A 22324-nucleotide genomic window follows, 5' to 3' on the forward strand; every position below is an offset into this window, starting at 1 on the left:
TTCCAAAAAGTCTGCTTTTTTGCAACTCTATAAAATAATGTATGAAATCTCATGTTGGTAAAACTTATAGAGAATCTTTGATATTTCACTCTTGGTCATTGAAAGTAAAAAAAAACATTAAATTGCTTCTGTGGTGATCCTGCAAAACTACTGCTTGATATCATATTAGGCTTTTTATAATTTAAGAATGGTATTTTCAAAGCTTTCTGTATCTTTTTTGTTTATGAATTGGAGTTAATGTATAAACCAAATTCAGCTGAAATTCTCTACCACTTGATGAGAAAAACTTATGCCTCTAAATATCATAAGCAATAATTAGTAATGTTAAATGCAAAGAAAATCTTACCCATTTCAAATTTGTCTGGATTGATATCAACACCAATGACTCTTTTAGCTCCCGCTACACGACACCCCATGGCAACAGCCAATCCAACAGCTCCAAGTCCCCATATGGCTACATTAGACCCAGGTTCCACTTTAGCTGTATTCAGGGCTGCTCCATATCCCGTGGATATTCCACATCCCAACAGGCAAACTTTTTCTGGTGGTGCACTTGGATTTACCTGAAAAAAAAAAATATATATAACACTATTAAATCTTGTGTTGTACAATAATTTTACATGTCTGAAAACACATACAGTGAAACTTGATTTTATATTTTCCCACATTACATTACTAGAGGCATGCATATTTCGTTTATGACGAAAACACAAAACGTGAAATAACACATTGTAATGTTAATTTTTCCTATTTCTGAAGTCAGAATTCTCCTGTGAGGTATGCAATTCACGGAAAATTGATTAATTCTGCTGTAAATATTTGAGAAGCAAAAATGGACCCCTTTATACAGGAATAAACTTAATATTCTGGTAACTACATAAATGTTTATTTTGTGTAGCAAGTAGTTTTTACATCAAATTTGGGATTATACAAGGGCTGCACTGAAAGTTTCAGGAATCAGGTACTGGCAACTATGCAATCTGTTAGATTTGTTATATTTATAAACTGTGATATTTGTCGACTGTAAATACAAGGACTGATGTAACACAGATTCTTTTTCATTTCAGCATAGAAGTTTGAAGTGAGGTGTTTGTAAAAAAAATGGAATTAACAAGAGAGAACTTACGTGCCATGATTTATTATGATTTTCGGCAAAGTTTAACACAGCAACAGTGTGTTACTCGAATGATCGAAACTTTTCACGAAGATGCCCCATCAAAGACAACAATTTATCGCTAGTTTCAAGAATTCAGATGTGGCCGGGTTAGCAATAGTGATGACATTTGTGAAGGCCGCCCATCGACAGCCATTGTGCCAGAAAACATTGATGCAGTTTGTGAACTAATCAACAGTGATCGACACGTGACTTATCACGAAATTCAGGGTTCCTTAGGTATTGGCATGAGTCAAATACAAACAATTTTGCACAATCATTTAGGTGTGAAAAAGCAGCTTTATGCCCGTTGGATCCCACACAATTTAACAAAAGCACAAAAAGATGACCGTGTGAAGTGGTGCAAGGCTATGATCAAACCATTCAAGTCGGGATCATCAAATCTTGTGTTTAACATCGTCACAGGCGATGAATCATGCATTTACTCTTATGAACCTGAAACAAAGGGACAATATGCTGCGTGGGTGTTCCAGGACGAGCCTAACCCAACGAAAATTGTTCGTGCACGCCGTGTGCCGAAAAAAATTGTTGCCTCTTTTTTCGGTAAATCAGGTCACATTGCGACTTTTGCACTAGAGAATCGTACAACAGTCAATGCAGAATGGTAAACCACAATTTGCCTGCCACAAGTACTCAACGTGCTCAGAACTTCAAACCCCAATCGTCAAATCATTCTGCTTCACGACAATGCCAGCTCGAACACAGCATCTGACACAAGGAACTTTCTGGATCATGAACAAGTTGAACTCATGACTCATCCAGCTTATTCACCTGACTTAGCCCCATGTGATTTTTTTTTTTGTTCCCAACAATCAAGAACAAGTTGCGTGGTCATCGATTTTTCACTCCCGAAGAGGCTATCAAAGCATACGAAATGCATGTCTCGCAGGTACCAACTTCAGACTGGCATAACTGTTTCAACAATTGGTTCCATTGCATGAAACAATGCATTGCTGTAAAGGGTGAATATTTTGAAAAGCAATAAAAAATTGATGAACTTTCATTCTTCTTCATGTCATTTTCCCAAAACTTTCAGTGCGGCCCTCGTATTCAAAATTTTAAAACCAAAATGGCATTTTATATGCCACTTTTTCACCGATATAACAGGGAAATTTTATTTTATTTACCGCTTTTGAACCCGAAATTGACTCTGTTTATGTACAGAAATTTTGTTTTTTTATTTACCAAAAATATGTGCCTCTATACATTACACATTCAATCTTGATGGTCCCAAAACAGAAAAAAGTTATAAGATTTCTCCTGAATTTACATTTTCCTGCATCTTAAGTTTTCTTTAGCTTGGTTCCCCGAGAAATGCAAATTCCAGGTTCCATTGTAATCAACGACCAGTATAGACAATTAGGCTATGTAATACATGTAGACAATCTATGTAAACAATATGGTGACAAGTGTGAGCTTAACAACAGGCACTGAAGAAGAAGTGAAGTAGAATTATTTATTTCAAATTATTGAAAGGAGTGTGAGAAATAAACTGCACAAGTCCCACATAGAATTGTACTGGCTGTGAGTCAGCAGCCAGAGTCTTATTGGTCTTCAATATTGCAGTTGCTGGGGTGTCCTACATGGAAGTGAGGATGACTTTTCGATGCCTTCAGAAAAGGTCACACGGAATACCCCTCATTAAAGTGACAGTGCAAGGTCTAAAATTCAAGGCAGGATATAAAATCTTTTCCAGCATAGAGATATAAAATATTACGGCTGAACAGAGACCCCTGGAGAAATGGTTACTTTGATGGTGGATAGGAAAATATGAATGTCCTCTCACCTCTACCCTTTGCATTAATTTATCAGTATACAATATAAAAAGAAAAAATCTTTCATAAAATACCTAAAAGTACTTACGTTGGTGAGTATATGATTTCCACAAAACTACGTTTTGGGATGTAACTACTCCCTTCATCAGGTAGATGAGCTATGCCAATTTAATTATACCATTGGCTGCGTCAAACAAGACATGGATCAAGAGGTATGGTAAAAATGTGATTTAAGGCTGCTGAACATGTGTAGGTGCCTTATTCCTACCGTTATGTTGGAATCCTGATGTCAAAATCCATAAAAACAGTCTAAAACAAATAAAACCGAAAATGAAAAAGGAGTTTATAATACAGGGTGTCCGGCTTAGACCTTTAACGTTACAAAACAGTATAACTTTAGTTACATTCAATTTCAAATGAAACTTATCGTTTGCATGGGACTGGCAACTGTGGCCATTTGCGAGAATCAGCAGTACTTCGAGTTTACGTGAAACACACGTGCGTATAATGTATAAATTCCAAGATGGCGGATTGGACGGTTCGGCAGAAAGTGTTCTGCGTTCTTTCACTGGCAGCAAACAAATCTGTGAAGCTTGTTCAACCTGCTTTTCGGCGTGAATTCAATGTTCAACGTCACGATAATGTCCCTTCCTATTTGAATATTGCTAAGTGGGATAAACAACTAAGAGAAACCGGAAGTGTTGTGTCGGTGTGTGGGAAGTACGCGAAGCGGAAGGTATCAGAGGAAAACATTGAAGTGATTCACACTGCATTCACAAGAAGTCCAAGAAAATCAATAAGACGTGCAAGTTTAGAGCTCAACATTCCTCGGTCTACTATCCATGACGTTGTGCACAAAAGGTTACGTACAAGATATAGTTACATCAACGAATTTATCCTGATGATAAACCTAAAAGTCAGACTTTTTCGGACAAAATGTTAACCGAAATTGACAACAACATTGCTTTTCTGGACAAAGTGTGCTTTTCTGATGAAGCTGCATTCCACATGTGTGGCAAAGTTAACAAGCGTAATTACCGTATTTGGGGAAGTGACAATCCTCTTGAGCTTCGTGAAATTAGGAAAGACTCGCCAAAAGCTAATTTGTGGTGTGGGTTAATGAGAGAGAAGATAATAGGCCCGTTCTTCTTTGCTGAAGAAGCAGTAAGAGGAATGAATTATTAAGACATGCTTCAGCATTAGGCTGTGCCTCAAATCCTTCCAGAAACCATTTTCCAACAAGATGCATCCCTCGCACATTTTGCTATCATTGTACGAGGATTCCTCGATGAGTATTTTCCTAGAAGATGGATAGGAAGAGGATCTAAACCACTTGCTTGGCCTCCACGCTCGCCGGATCTTTCCCCCCTAGATTTTTTCTTTTGGGGGTTCATCAAGGACCAAGTCTACAGTATGCCTGTCGAGAACTTGGAAGATCTGTGTAACAGAATTCGTCAGGCGATTAACAATGTGACCCCTCAAATGCTAGTGAATACCTGGATGGAATTGGAATATCGGTTCGACATCTGCTGTGCCACAGGGGGGCTCATATCGAGGTTGAGGTTGTGTGAAGTGCTGGTGCTGGGACAAAAAATGCATGAGCTTTTCTACCAAAATGCAAATTTTGGTAATAAAATTGTGTTTCTCTGCAAAATTATGCTCTTTTGTAATGTTAAAGGTCTAAGCCGGACACCCTGTATAACATGTTCGTGTAATGAAGAATATATAGGTCAAACCGGCCGGAGCATGACGAAGACTAAAAGAAGGAACCCCAAGAACTGGACTATCAGAACACGTGATAGGAAGAACATGAAATTCAAAAGCGAGAAATAATGAGAGTTGATCATAAACCATTAAGTAGGAATGTATACAAAAGCAGCGTATATCTGTAAAAGGAGGGATAATAAACTAAATAGAGGATGGGAACATTGATGAAAAATGAATAAAATGTTCAAAAGGTGGGATACGACAAGAGAAAAAATCAGCTTCCAGGTCACCCCGGCTGTGATCAACGCATCTCGCGAAATTATCGATTTCGAGCGGAACGGAAGTAGGGGGGGAAAGGGAGTAAGAGGGAAATACACCGCACAACTTCCGGCATTCCATGAGAGGCCTCCTTAGACAGCTGTACTGCGTTCACCAAGTCACTTCTGGAAAAGTGGTTTTTAACGTGTTTTAGACTATTTTTATGGATTTTGACATCAGGATTCCAACATAACGGTAGGAATAAGGCACCTACACATGTTCAGCAGCCTTAAATCACATTTTATCCATTTTTACCATACCTCTTGATCCATGTCTTGTTTGACGCAGCCAATGGTATAATTAAATTGGCATAGCCTATCTACCTGATGAAGAGAGTACTCACATCCCGAAACGTAGTTTTGTGGAAATCATATACTCACCAACGTAAGTACTTTTAGGTATTTTATGAAAGATTTTTTATTTTTATATTGTACTGATAATTTATACTACGTGAGTAAGTCGCACCTGCATCAATATGAACTTTGCATTAATACAGAATTTTTGTAGCAACAAAAGCAAGGACCAAAAAAATATATTTTACTTACTTTGCATACAGAAATTTCTGCCACAACAGTGTATTCACTGAATGTTGAACATCCCATGAAATGGTACAGAGTCTTTCCTTTGCATGTAAATCTAGAAGTTCCATCAGGCATCACCCCTTGTCCCTAGAACATTAAAAACCATCGATATAAGAACACAGGAATAAATAACAACTACATTACTAGAATATGGCTTTCTTACGAGATTTTTACATAAAATTAAAACCAAACTCCATGGTGCACCGGCCCTTCAAGGGCTAGGTTCCTGAAGTGGATGATGTGTGGTCGGCGTATGAGCAGATTTCTTTGGCAATTTCAAAATTAATTTCCAGACCATTCTGTGAACAACGTTTTAACTTTTAAACTGCCCAGATCAGGTTCCGTTGCCACAGTTACATGGCAAATTCGACGGAGCGTGCTACATCCTGTTTCGAGTAGTTCCATAATTCTCCTCATGATGCTAGATTAAGAATGGAATTTTGGGGCTATCATTAGGGATCGAACTCTGAACTGCACATACTTTAATAGGAGTGTTACTCATTTGGCTACACAAGAGCCAAAACCTAACACTGTAACTAAAATAGAATGTTGAAATGTATTTGAATTTTCGAGTGATAGCTTCAAATGTTTGAACACGCACGCATAGTATTTGTCCAATTACAATGGCCCCTTGCTGAAAGACAATAGTAACTGGGTCGTCATGGTTCTAATTCCATTGAGGTTTGTTTTTTTAAAAAAATGCTGAGAACTTCATAGTCACCAAAAATAACAATCTGATGGATTCACTTAAGTGTCATAGTAAAGAAAATGGGTCTTTCATTTCTCAAATGATGATTTCCCTGAGTGATATATCGCCTAACTTCAAAATTTACAAGCAAACTCATGTTATTACAATGAATGAAAACTAGTAGCTTACCTGAGTAGTACGTATTTTGCCGCACAAGTTGGTTTTTGTAGATTTACAAAATTTGCACTCTCCACATTGTGGAATATACAGTGGAATCACATGATCACCTTAAAAAGAAGAAAGTGACACTAAGTATTTCTGTCGCCCCTGCCTGTATTTTTATTATTGTACACAATTTCTATTCTTCTCTATGCTGTCACAAAAATGAGGATGCACGATAATTAGGTAAAAATGAACACTCACAAAGAAAATGTCCATGTCTGGAGTAGTATCTGGAAACTTCACTGGTGCCATTGTGAGTCAATCACTCAACATGCATGGTTGCCCACCAAGGCAGCAAATTTATTAGTTGTGTGGGTAAGTTATGAGCATCCCCATAATCAGGTAAATTTATCAACAGAAAAAAAAATATTAAAAATATTTTCACACAATAATAATAATTATTAATATTATTAAAGAATTAGCAAGACTAACAATCATTACTTTGGGCTTAATACATTATAAATATTATTTCCCCTCCAAAACAACTGTCCTTTAAGTCAAAAACTGATTTAAAAACACTCTTTGAGGCTAATACAAGCACTATAAACCACAATGAAAGCAGGTGAATAGCCCACTACTTCAATTTCTGCAATTTTTATTATATTTGCAGAAAACACAAGAGTTTAGGCACGTTCAAGAAAGAGTTATGAAAAAGTATCAAAATGTAGTACAAGTAACCTGAATAAAATATTACTGCAGACATATATTCCACAGGAAATGATAGAGGCTAAATGACACTGTCACTGTACAAAGATGTGCTGGAAGCCATCATGGTCTCCACAGCTATGACACTTGTGATAATGCAAAACTTAGTCTTCACATTTTTTTCCTTTCAGAGCTTGGGGCTGACTGAAAGACTGAAAACAGGGTGTGGAGCCATTCCAATTCTTGTTTTAGTCATGAAGGCACAACATGAAGAGGATCATTACAGTGGTGGAGTTTTTATTCACATTTCTGAAAATGTAGATGCTTCTCATGGGTATATGTGACCAGATTTGCCACAAAACACATACTCAAGAGTGTATTAACCATGATATTGGGGGGGGCACAACATTCCCTGGTAATCTAAAAGATGTAATCTAACATATTACATCCCAAGTCCACCTAATTTCTCAAATGACATGACATTTGCAAAATTATTTTAACAATCACTGTGCTGTCCACACCACCATTTTGCATGCTTCTAATTAATTTCCCCCAATAAACACAGATGTTATTGTTGCGCACTGTTTCACTGCAATTCGAAGGTGGACATAAACAGATTATTTTAGCATTCAGAACCTTTTTGTTAAGCACATGTGCAATGCAATGGCTCAGAATGGTTATATCACATGGGCAACGTTTCGGTTAGCATATATAGCTATCAAATCTTTCTTGAAGAGACCTCGTAAAGAGAAAAGTCTACTTTTTAATTCCTGAAATTTTTCATGATCACACAGAAGAGAAGGTCAAGAAATAAATTCTTCTTGCAGCACCCACCTGGTTTCACAGATGTAACTCCATCACCAACACTCTCAACAATTCCTGCCCCTTCGTGGCCCAGTACAACAGGGAATATTCCCTCTGGATCAAAGCCATCAAGGGTATAGGCATCTGTGTGGCACACGCCAGTTGCTAGGATTTTAATACGCACTTCCCCAGCCTTGGGTGGTGCCACTTCTATGGTTTCCAATGACAGCGGCTTCTTTGCTTCCCATGCCACAGCGGCAATGCACTTGATGACCTGGAAGTTAAACAGTGGAAACAAAGGTTTAAAATAAGGTACTAGAAGAAACAGAAGTGTTAACCTTTGCAATACTTTTCTTAACACATTCACTTGCAGGTCTAAAAAGGTTGGTTAAATGGCAGGTACAGAGTTTTTAATGCAAAATTGACTCAAATTTGTAATGTGGTTTAAACTTCTAAAATTGATATTGAACCTGATCATGGGGTAATATACTGGCTACATTTCCAGCTGGCAAACTGCAAATCAGCGATGAGTTGAATTTTCTTTGACTGATATCAGGCATTTTCAAGTCACAAGGCACGAAATGCTGTTAGCAGGATGAAACAAATTAACATTCTGGATACACCACGTGTTGCCAAACATACTGTAAAACGAGAGAGTTCTCTGACAATGATATTGTCAGCACCAGAAATCAACTGGGGGTTAATGGTACAACTGCACATGCGAGTTCTGCACAATGAAGTTTCTGGAACCACCACACACAGGTTGGTACGCAACTGGCAAAAGTACGCTTGGCAATGTTGCTTCAGGAGTTGTTACCCCTACAGCTTTTACTTCGCAACTGATTTTGTTGACACCCATCGAGCCACACACCCCCAAAGACGATTGGGGGAAAGAAAGAGCCATGAAGGTCAGGAGCCAGCTGGAAATGTTACCAATATAGCAGCTCCACAATAGTGTCTCTTGAGACTAAATATTTCCACTCTCATCATAAATTTTCATTGTGCATGTATGTATTCACAAAACATTTTGAATAATATATCATATTTAATAACACACTAAAAATGCTGACCAAGGTAGAAATTTATTTTCAAAACATACACGTGACGTTTCAACCTTCTAGTGAGGTCTTCTTCAAACTTTAGATTCAAATTATTATTCTGAGTCTGAGGAAGACCTTGTTGTAAGGCTGAAACGTCACGTGTATGATTTTCACAATAAATTTCTTCCTTAGCCAGCATTTTTAGTGTGTTATTAAGCATGGAAACAAGGCTTAACAGCGTTACCATATTTAATAATTTTGGCATTCTATATCAAAGATATGCCAGGCAAGTATTCTTTTTCATCCAATGCCATTATTTTGTTGTGTTGTATGGATAACAATATTCATCTCTTTAGTTTCTCCAGAATCGGTGTGATCTTGTACTGTCATGGACATATGAGCTATTTTCATGCTGTGAACTGTGACAAACGGAGAAAGGATATGCTGTGAAAATTGTTCAGAAAAAAATGGGAGATTTAAACTCAATCCCTTCAAAGCATTTTCAAATTTGGTATTTGAGTTTTTAAGTCCACTTCATGCACAGATTGGCTAATCGGGGCTGGACCTACAGTTTAAACTGGGATCCAAAGACTATGTGTCTCCACCCAGGACCCCTTGATTATAAGATGATTATGTTATATACTATTATACCATCGGGAGGCCCAAATTTGGTATTTGAAGCATGCTGATAACAAACATCAATATCACAGTGCACTGTGCCAGGAATCCATGACTGAAGAACAGAATATTTGGTAACAGGGCATGACATGGCACTTATTCCTTCCTTGGTATAATGAATGGAATCATTTGCTTGCAACTGCACTAGACTATTGTCAAGTTTTCAATATCTCTACTATTCTGAATGCCAATAAAGTTTTTCTCTAAACTTAGGGTACTACTTTACTATACCTGAGACACCTGGGAATCATTTCTTTCGCACTTTTTTACATTGCTAACGTACTATTCTGCATTCCGGAACACTTATTTAGGTGAAATAATTGAATTTGTTAGGAAAGTAATGTATATTTCTTACATTTACGAGTACTTACTGTTCTTGTTTATTTCCACACACAACATGGCGATAGCTTACCGTTGATCGTTCCTTGAGCCAGAAAAACCATTTATGTTAGCCCAAAAATTCACGATAGCCCCACAAACCATCACGGGGACGAGGTATGCCTACTAGGTTAGGTTAGGCCTGTTAGGTTTGGTTTCATTAGCACTCGTTTCGTTCAATTTAGCATATACGGACAATACAAGAGCGTATTGAGCTCTCATGCAGGAAGCAAATGGCGGCAGCAGCAATAGCGCGTCGGAAATAGATTTTCGTACAAAACCACATGCATTCGCATTAAAATGAATCAAAATTACATTCCCGAACATCAACAACGCTACAGAAAATTATTTGCGTAAGTACTTTCTCCTGTAAATTTGAAGATATCCGTCTCAGGTATAGTAAAGTGTTACCAAACTTAGTAACTGTTGGTTTGCAGCTTGGAGAAGTATTGAATACAGTCTCTGGCAAAGTCAACATTAGTAATCATTGTGTCACTTTCATTATCACCACATACTAACATGAGGATTAGTTCATCAATCAAACTATATATATGAATCTGATTGTTGATCAACACGGTCCTTCTGATATGGTGCAATTTAAAACAACAAAAATTGATAGATGTGACTAGTCATATATGGGGAAATATAAGAATATCAATAGCCTTGACCCTTTCGAGAGAGTGAAATATTTTGCATAGTTTACAAAGATTATGTTGGTTATGAAGTCTTCAGTTGTTTTAAGCTCGCGGAGATGTGTTATTGTGAAGTAAAGTTAGTTTGTTATCTTAGATTCAAAAATACAGAAATATATCAAAATAGCTGCCCTGGTGTCATGCAAATGTCTAGCCAAGCCTTAATTGCTGTAACTTAGAATCTGTAAATTGCAGAAAACATTATTTGTAATAAAATATTGCTACAACTTCACCATTCCAATGAAATTACCATTTCCTACATATCTCAGGGGGATCAAGTGCTCCCTCTACTCCCCTTGCAGGCACCTTTGGATGTTAGTATTTGATTGGCAATGTTAGGTTTAATACTACTGAACTTCCTCAAATCTATTGGATATATGTGTGTGCAAACAATTTTATTTTGTTTAAAGAAAGAAGAAAAAAAGAGAAACTGTTCTGGGATACAAGGAATTGGATGAAAAATGATCGTACTTCAGTGCTAATATGTACAATATTTGTGGTTTCCACATCTTGAAATAAATTTTATGCTATGTACCCACACTGAAATCTGACAATTAAATTTTAAAAAGGTAACGGTTCCGATTGTTTTATGATTTCTCCTAGCACAAAGACTAATTATCGTAGAATTTTGGAAATCATTGTCACACGAAATTTGAACCTTCCTTAAAGTAATGAGCGCTGTTTGGACTCTAAAAAGAGTTATTTATGTTGAAAAAAACAACTTGAAAATTACCTTACGCACTTCTCATGGACAAGATATTCTTCTTCGACAAGCGACAGTAAATATCGTAGAAGCGTGCGAATGAATGTAGAAGTAAATTGGAACCTTACTAAAATGCATTTAGGGACTTTATTTTAATGCTAAGGGAACCAAACCTTACCTGCCTAACCTAACCACGATAGCATATATTGAACAAAATATTAAGTGATCGCTAATACTCCGCAGTTATATGTTAACAGACATAAATCGAAATCGAACCCTGTAAAAATTGCACTCGTAGCATGATGAAATCGCAATACAACAAAAGGAACTTGGGCCAAAAAAAATACCCAGTTGGGTAGTGATGCATAATGAAATAACATTCAGAATATTCAATCAATTTTACTCTACAATAAAGAAAAAAATTAACAGGTGTTCCAACTGTGTAATGTTAAGGAACATCATGTTGAGAATACTGGAAATGAGTATGGAAGAAAGTTCAGTGAAATTAATTTGTGAATCATAAAGATGCACGAATTATGTTGTGCTAGTGACTGCACATGAAATATGCTGTATCCATGCATAGGAGATTATTAAAGAAAGTGTGTAAATACTAAGGCAATCAAACCTATCATTCTTAAAAAATGTACATAGTAAGAATCGTAAGCACATAGTTGTAACCTTGCGTTCCAAGGGGTCCTGGGTTCGATACCCAGTGGAGGTGCAGAGATATTCGAATCCCACTTTAAACTGTAGGTATTATCAATTAACCTATCTGTGCCTAAAAGTAACCTAAAATCAAACAATGTATACTAATTATAAAGCTATGAGCACCAAACCTAACCTGTTCGGAATGTGCTTACAGTCAAATGGCTGCAAGTAAAAATATACTCGCATACAAATACATGAAAAGTAACAAATCATTCTCCAGAAAACATTCAGTATCTAACCACTAATCATCTGTAGTACAGGTTAACTGGTGTAAATAAAAATCGATGCATGTTAAAATGCATGTGTACCATGATTGGTTCAGATTCATTAATTGGAACTTGGGGCATGTTTTAACCTATGGATATCATAAACAAGACAGTTTCACCAATGTTATGAATAAAGGTACTAATCTGATATTCCCCGGACAGATTTCTTCATTTTTACAGAAGAAACTACTTACGGTAACAAGTTCCTGTAGCATTGTCTAACATCTGGAAGGTGTTTTGAGTGATGTGGGAAGGTTTCATAGCGGAAATTCATGTTCTTTGTTGAAAATTAATTCTCCGACGGACAATAGCGTTTGGCGTGTACACCTTTGTACATCATCACGCGTTGTGATTGTGTTTTGTTCATGTTCATTTGGTATCCAGTGTTTCAAAATGTCTGTGTTTGCAACGAAGTTAGAAACATGACGTGTCGTGGATGCGTGGTGAAATTCGTACAGGGTGTGGAAGATCCAGTGGATTTTTGGTACTACTTTAGTATACCGGAGACACCTATCAATGATTTATTTCAAAATTTTTTACATTGCTAACGTACTATTCTGCATTGCGGAACATTTCTTTAGGTGAAATAATGAATTTGTAACTAAAATAATGTATATTTCTTACATTAACGAGTACTTACTGTTGTTCCTCATTTCCCACAAACCATCCACGGGTAGCCCCAAAAACCATTGACGTTAGCCCAAAAATTCACGATAGCCCCACGAACCAACACAGGGATGAGGTATGCCTACTAGGTTAGGTTAGGTTCCATTAGCACTCCATTCGTTCAATTTAGCATATACGGACAACATCGGTTTTTCTCAATGAAAGAAAATACACGGAATTATTTTAACCTTTCACGTCCTGCATTCCACTTCTTTCTTCAAGATTCAGTGTCGAATTACAAATTCCACGGCATCTTCCACAACCGGCAACAACTTCACGACGCATCCTCGACATGTCATCTTGTAGCAGCAACAATAGTGCGTATTGTGCTCTCGTGCAGAAAGCCAATGGTGGCAGCAGAAATAGCACGTCGGAAATAGATTTTCGTAAAAAACCACACGTATTCCCAATAAAATGGTTCAAAACTACATTCCTGAACATCAACAACGCTACAGATAATGATTTGCGTAAGTACTTTCTCCTGTAAATTTGAATAAATCCGTCTCCGGTATAGTAAAGTGTTACCGGATTTTTTAATTTAATTGAACACGGGATCGTGAAGAAAGGACAGGAAAGGAATGTCGAAAATGTGGCAGTGAATGTACGCTACTCGTTAGAAGGACTGGGCTGTGGCTATATGCCTAATATGACGTGTCGTGGATGCATTGTGAAATTCAGGTAAGTTTTCCGTATCCTGGAAATGGATTTCTTCAAATTTAAAAGTTTGGGGCTCATTTGGGGGTAAGTGACTCCGGCCAATTTCTAACATGCCTTTAACAGGGACTCTATAGAGAAAGCCGGGTAGCTGGATCGGAGGCGGGGCCGCGGTAGGGGGCAGTAGGTCAATTACCCCAAGGGCAGAGCCCGCAATCGGTGGGAAATTTGTACTCAAAAATTTCAAACTAAAATAACTTTTTAGTTCAAATTTCCCACAGATTCCGGGACGGATAGCCCCAAAAACCATTCACAGATAGCACCACGAAACATTTCAATTTTCTTCGTGAAACAATGCGAAAAAGTTTTAGAAAAAAAATTAGATGCAATGAGCTTTGTTCATGGGTATTTCTTGGGTTCCGAAGGTTGAAACACTGCATAACGAATGAAAATCTACAAAACACAAGCATTATGTAGGAAGGTGTATGCGTCATACTGTGTCTCAGGCATGCGAAAAGATTACGAGAAAGAAGTACTCGTAATGCGAAAAATTGCAATTACCTTGATCAAAAAAACGTGAATATACCTTAAAGAATGTTCCGCGAAGCAGATAGGTAAGTACAAATCTCAAAAACTGACAAAACGAAGAAGTTATATATGTCCGGGGAACAGTAGATTTTTACCTAAACTTTACAGAAAGGTATTGCAACACACTTTGTATTAGCATGTATGTTACAACCTGTTAATGCCTTTTTAACTTAGATTACCAATGGGATTACCAACAGCTTGGGCAGATCACTTTGTCGAGACCATATCAAGTACAAGGGAAATATAATTGATTTACAAGCATGGTGCTTTCACCAAAATTACAGCATCAAAAACACAGGATATGAATAAAAATAACAGAGGAAACATTACCATATTTGACAGGGTATAAGCAGCACTTTCTTTCTGTAAAAATAGGTCTGAAAAAACAAGGTGCATCTTATATGCCGATACTCAGGTTACACCATCAGGAAGAACTGTGAATGGGTGAAAGCTTCATGGGATGCTGTGAAAACTAAGACAATGGTAAAATAGTGTTATTTATATTAATTATTTTATTTATTAGATTTTTGTGTTTTATTTCTCAACAAGGACCAAGGACCACGGGACATTAAGGACAGTGTGCTAGAATTTCGTAAAAAGGGCAAAGAAATGTGAAGCTGTAGGCGCACACCAGCCGTGTACACAGCCTGTGATCCTCTTTTGTTTGTGTAAATAGTACTCTGCACACAAATGACGTGTAAGCTGCGTAGTTAGACTGGGAAACAGAACCAGCCAAAAGTCAGATGTGCGAAAATGCCATAAAAAAACTGATGAGGGGCTGTATGAAGTTCAAAGTGCATCCTGAACGTCTACTGCACTAACAGCTGCAGAAGTATTACAATTAGAGGAGTGCTTCATTCTATTTCCTCAGTGGGGTTTTGGAATGAACAAACAAGACTTGTGTGACATAGTTCAAGATTATTGTGTTTCGAAAAAGAAGGACGTACCATTCAAAAGCGGACCAGTCCTTGATACCCCATTGGCTGGTCCTTATTACCCAGCAAAGGGGCAACTGGGACCATACAACCTACCTTTCAATTCATTGTTGTTCTTGCCTTTGCATTATATTCCTACTCGTTTGTGTTGTCATTAATGTAAAGTAGAAAATATACATTCCAGAATGCATCCTGTTTCTTTTTTCTTGAACAGCTCCCGATGAATTTCTTCAATGAAATAGCAATTTGGTGGTCCTTAATACCCCGCTTTACCTTATATTATAAGCTCTTAAATTTGGGTTCCCATGTGAAACCGGCACATCGTACACACTACACACCCTCTTCTCCACATTTTAATTCTCGAAATAAGTTGTGCTACTAAAACAAAACTAGTAAAAACTACAATAAGCCATAAACTTAAGCCTTCGATGTAAAAATGTATACTTTCATACACATCCATTAGTTCAAATTTATTATTCACACAAAAAAAAAAAAAAACCTTGCTCGAATTTGTATGTAACATGTTTAAGTCTTTTCTCATACAGTACCTGACCAACCGTTTCGCCCATCTTCTGTAAGAAAGAGGATGCAACTACAAAATCAAATTATCACTTTGATTCAACTTTGACCTTTTTGACTTATCAAACTAGCTCGAACTTGATTTCAAGGATAACACAGAAGCAACAGTCCCCACAGACTATTTTCGATATTTATTTCAGAGACCCGCCATCCACGACATGGCGCTGTAACAGTGCTGCCAGAATACATGAACGAAACCACGTGTGACGTCACGTCAAAAATGCAGCCCCATAAAGATATTTTGGCGCCCTACGCAGGAATGCAGGATTATGGTTTGTTATAGTTATTATAAAAATATTATAAGGTAAAGGTAGCCCTGTGCATATGCACACATGCCATGAAGGCATATGGGTCGATGTGAAGGTAGAGCTGCACACAGACCCCTAGCTAGGATTTCTATGTAGGAGGGGGGGGGCGAAGTCCACCCTAGAGGGGGTAAAATTTTAATATATTGGGCCCGTTCCGAAAGTCGCACGAGTTTAACGCGTTAAACGAGTTATGGTAACTGGCCGCCTTTACTCCCCGCCCCTTCCTCCCAGGGTTAGCCCAGGTGCCCATTGATGCGAGGCTGGGTGGGCCTCAGAGCCGTGAAGAAACAAAGAAATAGTTAGAAAAAATCATGGTCCAGATCACCTGCCCCGGGATTTGAACCCGGGTATTCCGTAGTCAGATGCTCAAACATTTCATTTTATAGGAAGTCGTAATTAATAATCATTTTAACTGTCAAGCTTATACAAACATTGTTTTTGATACGTATATTTTATTAAGCCAAAGTATCTCACCCGAAAGGACATGATTACAATCAAGTTAAGAAAACACGCTAGAAATCCAAATGTCCATGCCTGCTACATAGTATGATGCACAAAACTACAAATATCGGCACAAACGGGCTACAAGTTGGGAGAAACTGGCTCCAGGTTGGGAGAAACGGACTAGCAAACTGCTCTCTATATAAAGTCTATTAAACAGTTAAACATAAGAGTCAGAAATGTGCTGAGACTTGTGAAACATGAAAACTTCCTTTTTTAAGTTAACGGTTTCACTTGGCTTTTATAGGTATAACGCCGGCCCATGTGGCGGAGTGATTAGCATATCGCGCTACGACGCCAGGAGTCCGGGGTTCGAATGCTGGCCTGGCATGCATGGATGTTTGTGAGTGTCCATTCATCATGTCATCACTCATCACCATCTTCGCAAATTAGCCAAAAGTGGCGCAAAAGGGAAGTAAAATATCGCAAATCAACCAGCCGACAAGAAAATCCGTGGAAACACCGTGATGAATGGGGAAGTTGCGCCGAAGACGCATTGTTGCCAACCTGAAATCAAATACCCCAAATCGTCGAAGATAATAAATAAACACATACCAATGCGGAATCATATTTGTTGCTTATATTTCCAAGTTACATACATTAGAAATCATAATTGTTAACATAATTTCGTTACATAACATTGATCATTGGTCATTCTACAATTACAGAAAGTACATTACATTCTACATTATACAGAAAGTACATTATGAAACACATGAAAAACATTATCCAAGTCTTTGAACATACCCCAAGCTTCGAAGACATCTCCTCAAGTCCTCTGATTTTTCATAATCCTGCAGAATGTTCCTTATCCTTTGATCCAAACTGACGGCACACTTTCGTTGCTTTCCACGAACTCCTCCTAAATCAATGTCCTTCAGTACAGTCGTCTGACGGCATGCATCTTCTTTCAACTTACCGAGGAAAAGAAAAAAGTTAGGCTGTCTCCTACCAATGGAAGAATTTAACTTTCGATGCCATCAGGGGAAGTTCGGTAACCATTTCGTAACTGTTATCCTGTACATCTTTCATCTCTTGCGAGAACACTTTCGGAACAGGTACACCGACATCTTCGCGTACTCTCTTTCTACAAACAGTCAGTGCCTTCCTCACTTCAGCTGCTACTATACTAGGGACGTTCAATGTATAAGTCATACAGCTCCGATTTAGCGCCTAGTGATTTCCATATTTTTCCGGTGTCAAAGTCTGGATTGCAAGGTTACCGTTTCGAAACAGATGAAGAAGTGAAGCGGAATGTGAGAATAGTGCTCAATAGCCAAAGCCCTGATTTTCTTGCAAAGGGTATGGACAAATTGGTGCAACGGTGGGACAAATGCCTGAATCTCTATGGGGATTAGGTGGAGAAGTGAGGAAGGATCCTCCTACACATGTATGTATAGTTTTCTAATGTATCTTAAAAATAAAATGTTTTACAGCATACGGAAACTTATATATTGAACGACCGACGTATTTGGTACACAGGTATGGTCCTTCTGCGAAATAATTGTTTCCCCATTTGTTGATATTGTCGCCGGACATCCCAATCCCCTCTTCTCGTTCAGGCAGTGAATGAAATTAGTGAAAAACAGGCTTCGTGCTGCCATGAGACAGGATCGTTATCCAATCTTTGTTTATTAACAGAGTTAGGATTTTTAGGTGCGCACCTTTTTTTCGTAGTGAGACCTCTCTGGAAGGACTCAGTGTGTGAAATGTTGCCTCAAGGTGAGAATGGAGCTAATTTTCCAGCACCTTTTTTCCCCTTTTTTGATAACCTCTCCCCTTCCCTCCCTTTTCTGTGACATTTATCTATTTTTCCCCTTTTTCGTGTTCTTAATCGCTTTTCCTCTCCTTTTTGTGTCCTTTTACTGGTGTTAAATATATTTCCTCAGCAAATCATTGAATTTTTATTTTCTTTTTTCGCGACACTTTTTTCTTTAAGATGTTTTCACATTGTTAACTGAAATTGAATGTATTTAAACTGGGCTTGATTGTTGCCTATTTGAAATCAACAATGGAAAGACCGCTACTGATATGCACCAGATCGCCGTTATTTTTTTAAGATAGAAGGAAAGTGATGGAACTGTTATTCGATGCACGGTTTGTGATACGGGAATCACATTAGATGAAAAACACCAGAGAGATCGCATCCAGGAACATATTTCCAGCTCTAAGCATCAAAAGAACAATAATCTGCAAGGAAGTAAATCTCGGCAGCCTCTCTTACGCAATGCATTTGAGCAGTGTTCTTCCAAGAACCAAAATTTAAAGGAATTTAATGTTGACTTGTGTGCATCTTTTACACAGGCAGGGATTCCACTCAACAAGGTGAACCATCCGGCCTTGAAAGGGTTCCTTGAAAAGTACACACGGTTGTCAGTGCCCGATGAGAGTATGTTAAGGAAAAACTATATTTAACCTGTGTATGAAGAAACTGTTCGTAAAATTTAGGTGAAAGTGTCAGATTGCGATATAGGTGTCATTCTGGATGAGACGACAGACTCAATCAATGTTTTGAACATTTTGGTTTTCCTCTGACAGGTGAGGATCTTAAGCCCATGTTACTAAACATGTAAGAGATGCAGAAAACCAATGCCAGTACAGTGATGCAGTCATTTATGGATTTCTGTCAAAAACTGTGGCCTGGTGGAATTCAGTTCGAAAAAGTTGTTGTTGTAGTTACTGACCAGGCTCCCTACATGCTTTCAGCATTTAACCAATTGAAGCCGTTGTTCCCTAAGTTAAAGCATGTAACCTGTTTGGCTCATGCCCTTCACAGGGTTTCTGAATATATTAGGAACGAATACAACATTGTAAATGAGTTCATATCTGATCTGAAGAAAATACTCCTTAAGGACCCGAGTCACATTCTTGCCTACAGAGAAACTACCTGCCTGCCCCTGCCACATTTCCCCATCATTACTCTCTGGGATCATGGATTGAGTGTGCTGCATTTCTGTGTGAAAATTTTGAAAAAATTAAGGAGTTTGTGCTTTCCCTGGATTCAAGAAGGCGTCCAAAAGGAAAAACAATTGGATATCTTAACTACTGTGAGGGGGCAGTTAGATGGTTTTGCCAGAGACAAACTTGAGGCTAGTCTTGACAAGAATCCAGATGTTGTTGAATTTGCCACTTGCACCGAGTTGCCATTCCGAGTGAATACTAAGTTTGCCCACTTGTTTCTGTGGATGTAGAGAGAAGCTTCAGCTTATATAAAGATATTTTATCTCCGAAAAGAAACAAACTCACTTTTAAAAATTTGGAAATACTTAATGTTGTAAGGTACAACCGCTTTGTGTTTTTCCCTGACTGGTGAATAACTGTAACACAACCTATGTGTGTGATGTGTACACAGCTTCGAGTGAATAGCTTAGACTAAAGCCCCTATCACACGGAACTGGATTTCTAGTAGGAACGCTCTAGTTGACGCTGGACTGGCTACCCATTTGCTAGTTTTCGCCTCACACGGTACTTGTTACACCGTACTTGTCGATAGTCTTTCGTTCCCATAATGGCGGCCGCGCGAGATGTAAACAACGTATCACTTCACACGTTTAAAATACGATAACTATTCAACCGAGAGGAATATCGCTTCGTATTAAATGGTTTAGGTAGAGAAGAGCGGCGCTGATAAAATACATACTTTACAACGTTTACTGTACACGTATGGAAGAATATTTTAGCTTTTTCAATTGTAAACATGCCTTTCGTGCTGTATGCACTCGGAAACCACAGACAAAAAAGGCTACTTTGCAAACTCACAGATTATCTTCACATGGCCAAACTTTGCTTTGATTGGCTATTCCACAGAATCTAGTCGAAGAAGTTAGTAGCAATTACAACATGTCCTATTCCTCAAAACCAGTCAAGCAGTTAGCCAGGCGGCCATAATTTCTACCTAGCAAGTCAGTTCATCGCCAACAAGGGCATTCCAACTAGAAATCCAGTTCCGTGTGATAGGGGCTTAATAAAATATGAGGGAAAGTTTTAATAGTAGTATAATTATCAGCACCTTTTTTTTTGCCCCAATCAGCACCTTTTTCCCCCCTTTTTGGGTCTTATTTTAGCACCTTTTCCCTTCTTTTTTCCCAATGAAATTTTCCCCTAAAAATCCTAACTCAAAGCATTGAACATGAACTTCTTTGTGAAATGGACTTCGATGATATAGTAGATGAAAAAAGGCAAGAAAAGTGTGTCTATTATAAGTAGACCTCGGATTTTAGGTTTGTAACCTATTTTTTCCTTTGCAGGTAAATAAGAAATAACAAATGATATCAGCGTTTCATTAAAAAAAAACGCAACAACTGACGAAGTTTTAGAGTGCCTAAAATAACCTATTTTGCATGTTAGAACCTATTTTAGGTATACGTGCCTAATTATACCTTTTTTAGGTTTTTATATTTTTTAAAGTTTTACAGGATTTTTGTATCTCACAGCGGCCCGTACCCAAGGGGGCCATGCCCTCCCCCCCCCCCCTCGAGCCATGAAAAATGTAATTTCAACGTATAAAAACCTACAAAAAATACGTTGATGGTTTTTCAAATTTTGCAAGAATTTCGATTTCGTCCTTGCACAAATGAATAGGTTGTTTCTGGGCAGAGACAGTCTCTAGAAGTCTGCAGTCTGAAATATTGGGCTATTTTAGTTCTATAACCATTGATGCAAGGCTATCAGACGTTCCGATTTAGTCGGGACAGTTCATTTCCATGTCCCGACCTTTTCACCTCGGCTCGGTCACAAATGTTTCACATAATTAGAATAGAGGGGAATTTTCTATACTCTTTACATTATGGAAGAAAGGTTCCTCAATGACTGCAATACAAAACCAACCATATAAGGGGCATTGGCTCTCCACCCGCACCGCAAGGTCTGTGATCCCTTTCCGCCACCACAGAGCAGAAGGATAAAAAACTTTGTTTTCTTTCTCCGACATCAGGGGTTTTCTGCAACTGATGTTCATTCTGCCACTCAATGGCTTAGGGTTAATTAATATTATGCAAATAGGAGAATCCACGTCACAGCAGAATCGTTGCTAGATTTTTGGGGCAAAAAATTGTCTGAAGTACTTTTAACATATATCGTTATTTGTCCAAAACACTCAAGAAATTAAGTACATTATTATTTTCGAAATTCTGCCAATCTGAATTTGTTTTACTGCAACTTTTCTTCTTTTCTACTTGTAATTGTCTTGAACATAAATACACAGTGGTGTGACCGTACAACAGACAACTTTCACAGTGTGTACAAGACATCAAGGCCAAAAAATTCGATGCTATGAGCCGTTGATAATGGCATTTTCTAACCCACATGTATGCATCCCCATTTAATATCTTCTTTGTTGCCACTGGTAGAAAAGTGTATGACAAATTAAATCATACAAACAACATTTTATTCATTACAAAACCTTTAAAAAGATATTATGATATGAAATACTATAAAAGAGTTCATAACAAGATCATTGAAAAAATCAACCAATTGTAAGGGTAATTAAAAATGAATTGAAAGAGTCATTAAGAAACCATATGAAAAGTTTTATTTTGTTTCTTTGTAATGTATATTTACAAAAGTCGCAAATGTAAATATCCTTCTCGCATCCAGCGCAGTCGTTGTGTGCCCACATTTCACAGATGAGACATTGCACCTACAGTTCTCCTCGGTCATCTGCCGAAAATAGACCCTCGCAGAACAGAAAAACTGCTTCTTCATCACCGGGACTT

The 22324-nt window shown here is 38.0% G+C and overlaps 1 protein-coding gene across 1 annotated transcript in view; it reads right to left on the reverse strand.

Annotated features, from left to right (window-relative positions):
• Positions 1-15927, reverse strand: part of Fdh (alcohol dehydrogenase class-3 Fdh) — a 53059-nt gene extending 37132 nt beyond the window's left edge. Inside the window, exons 1-5 of the mRNA XM_083131902.1 lie at positions 15771-15927; positions 7945-8188; positions 6433-6530; positions 5520-5642; positions 347-563 (exon numbers count right to left, since the gene is read on the reverse strand). Coding sequence (XP_082988028.1) covers positions 347-563; positions 5520-5642; positions 6433-6530; positions 7945-8188; positions 15771-15791 — 703 coding nt within the window. The 5' untranslated portion in view covers positions 15792-15927. The remainder of the gene's footprint in view (positions 1-346; positions 564-5519; positions 5643-6432; positions 6531-7944; positions 8189-15770) is intronic.
• Between the last annotated feature and the right edge of the window lie 6397 nt (positions 15928-22324).

Source organism: Lepisma saccharinum, chromosome 11 (genome assembly GCF_977018435.1).
Source record: "Lepisma saccharinum chromosome 11, izLepSacc3.1, whole genome shotgun sequence".
NCBI classification, from domain to species: Eukaryota; Metazoa; Arthropoda; class Insecta; order Zygentoma; family Lepismatidae; genus Lepisma; species Lepisma saccharinum.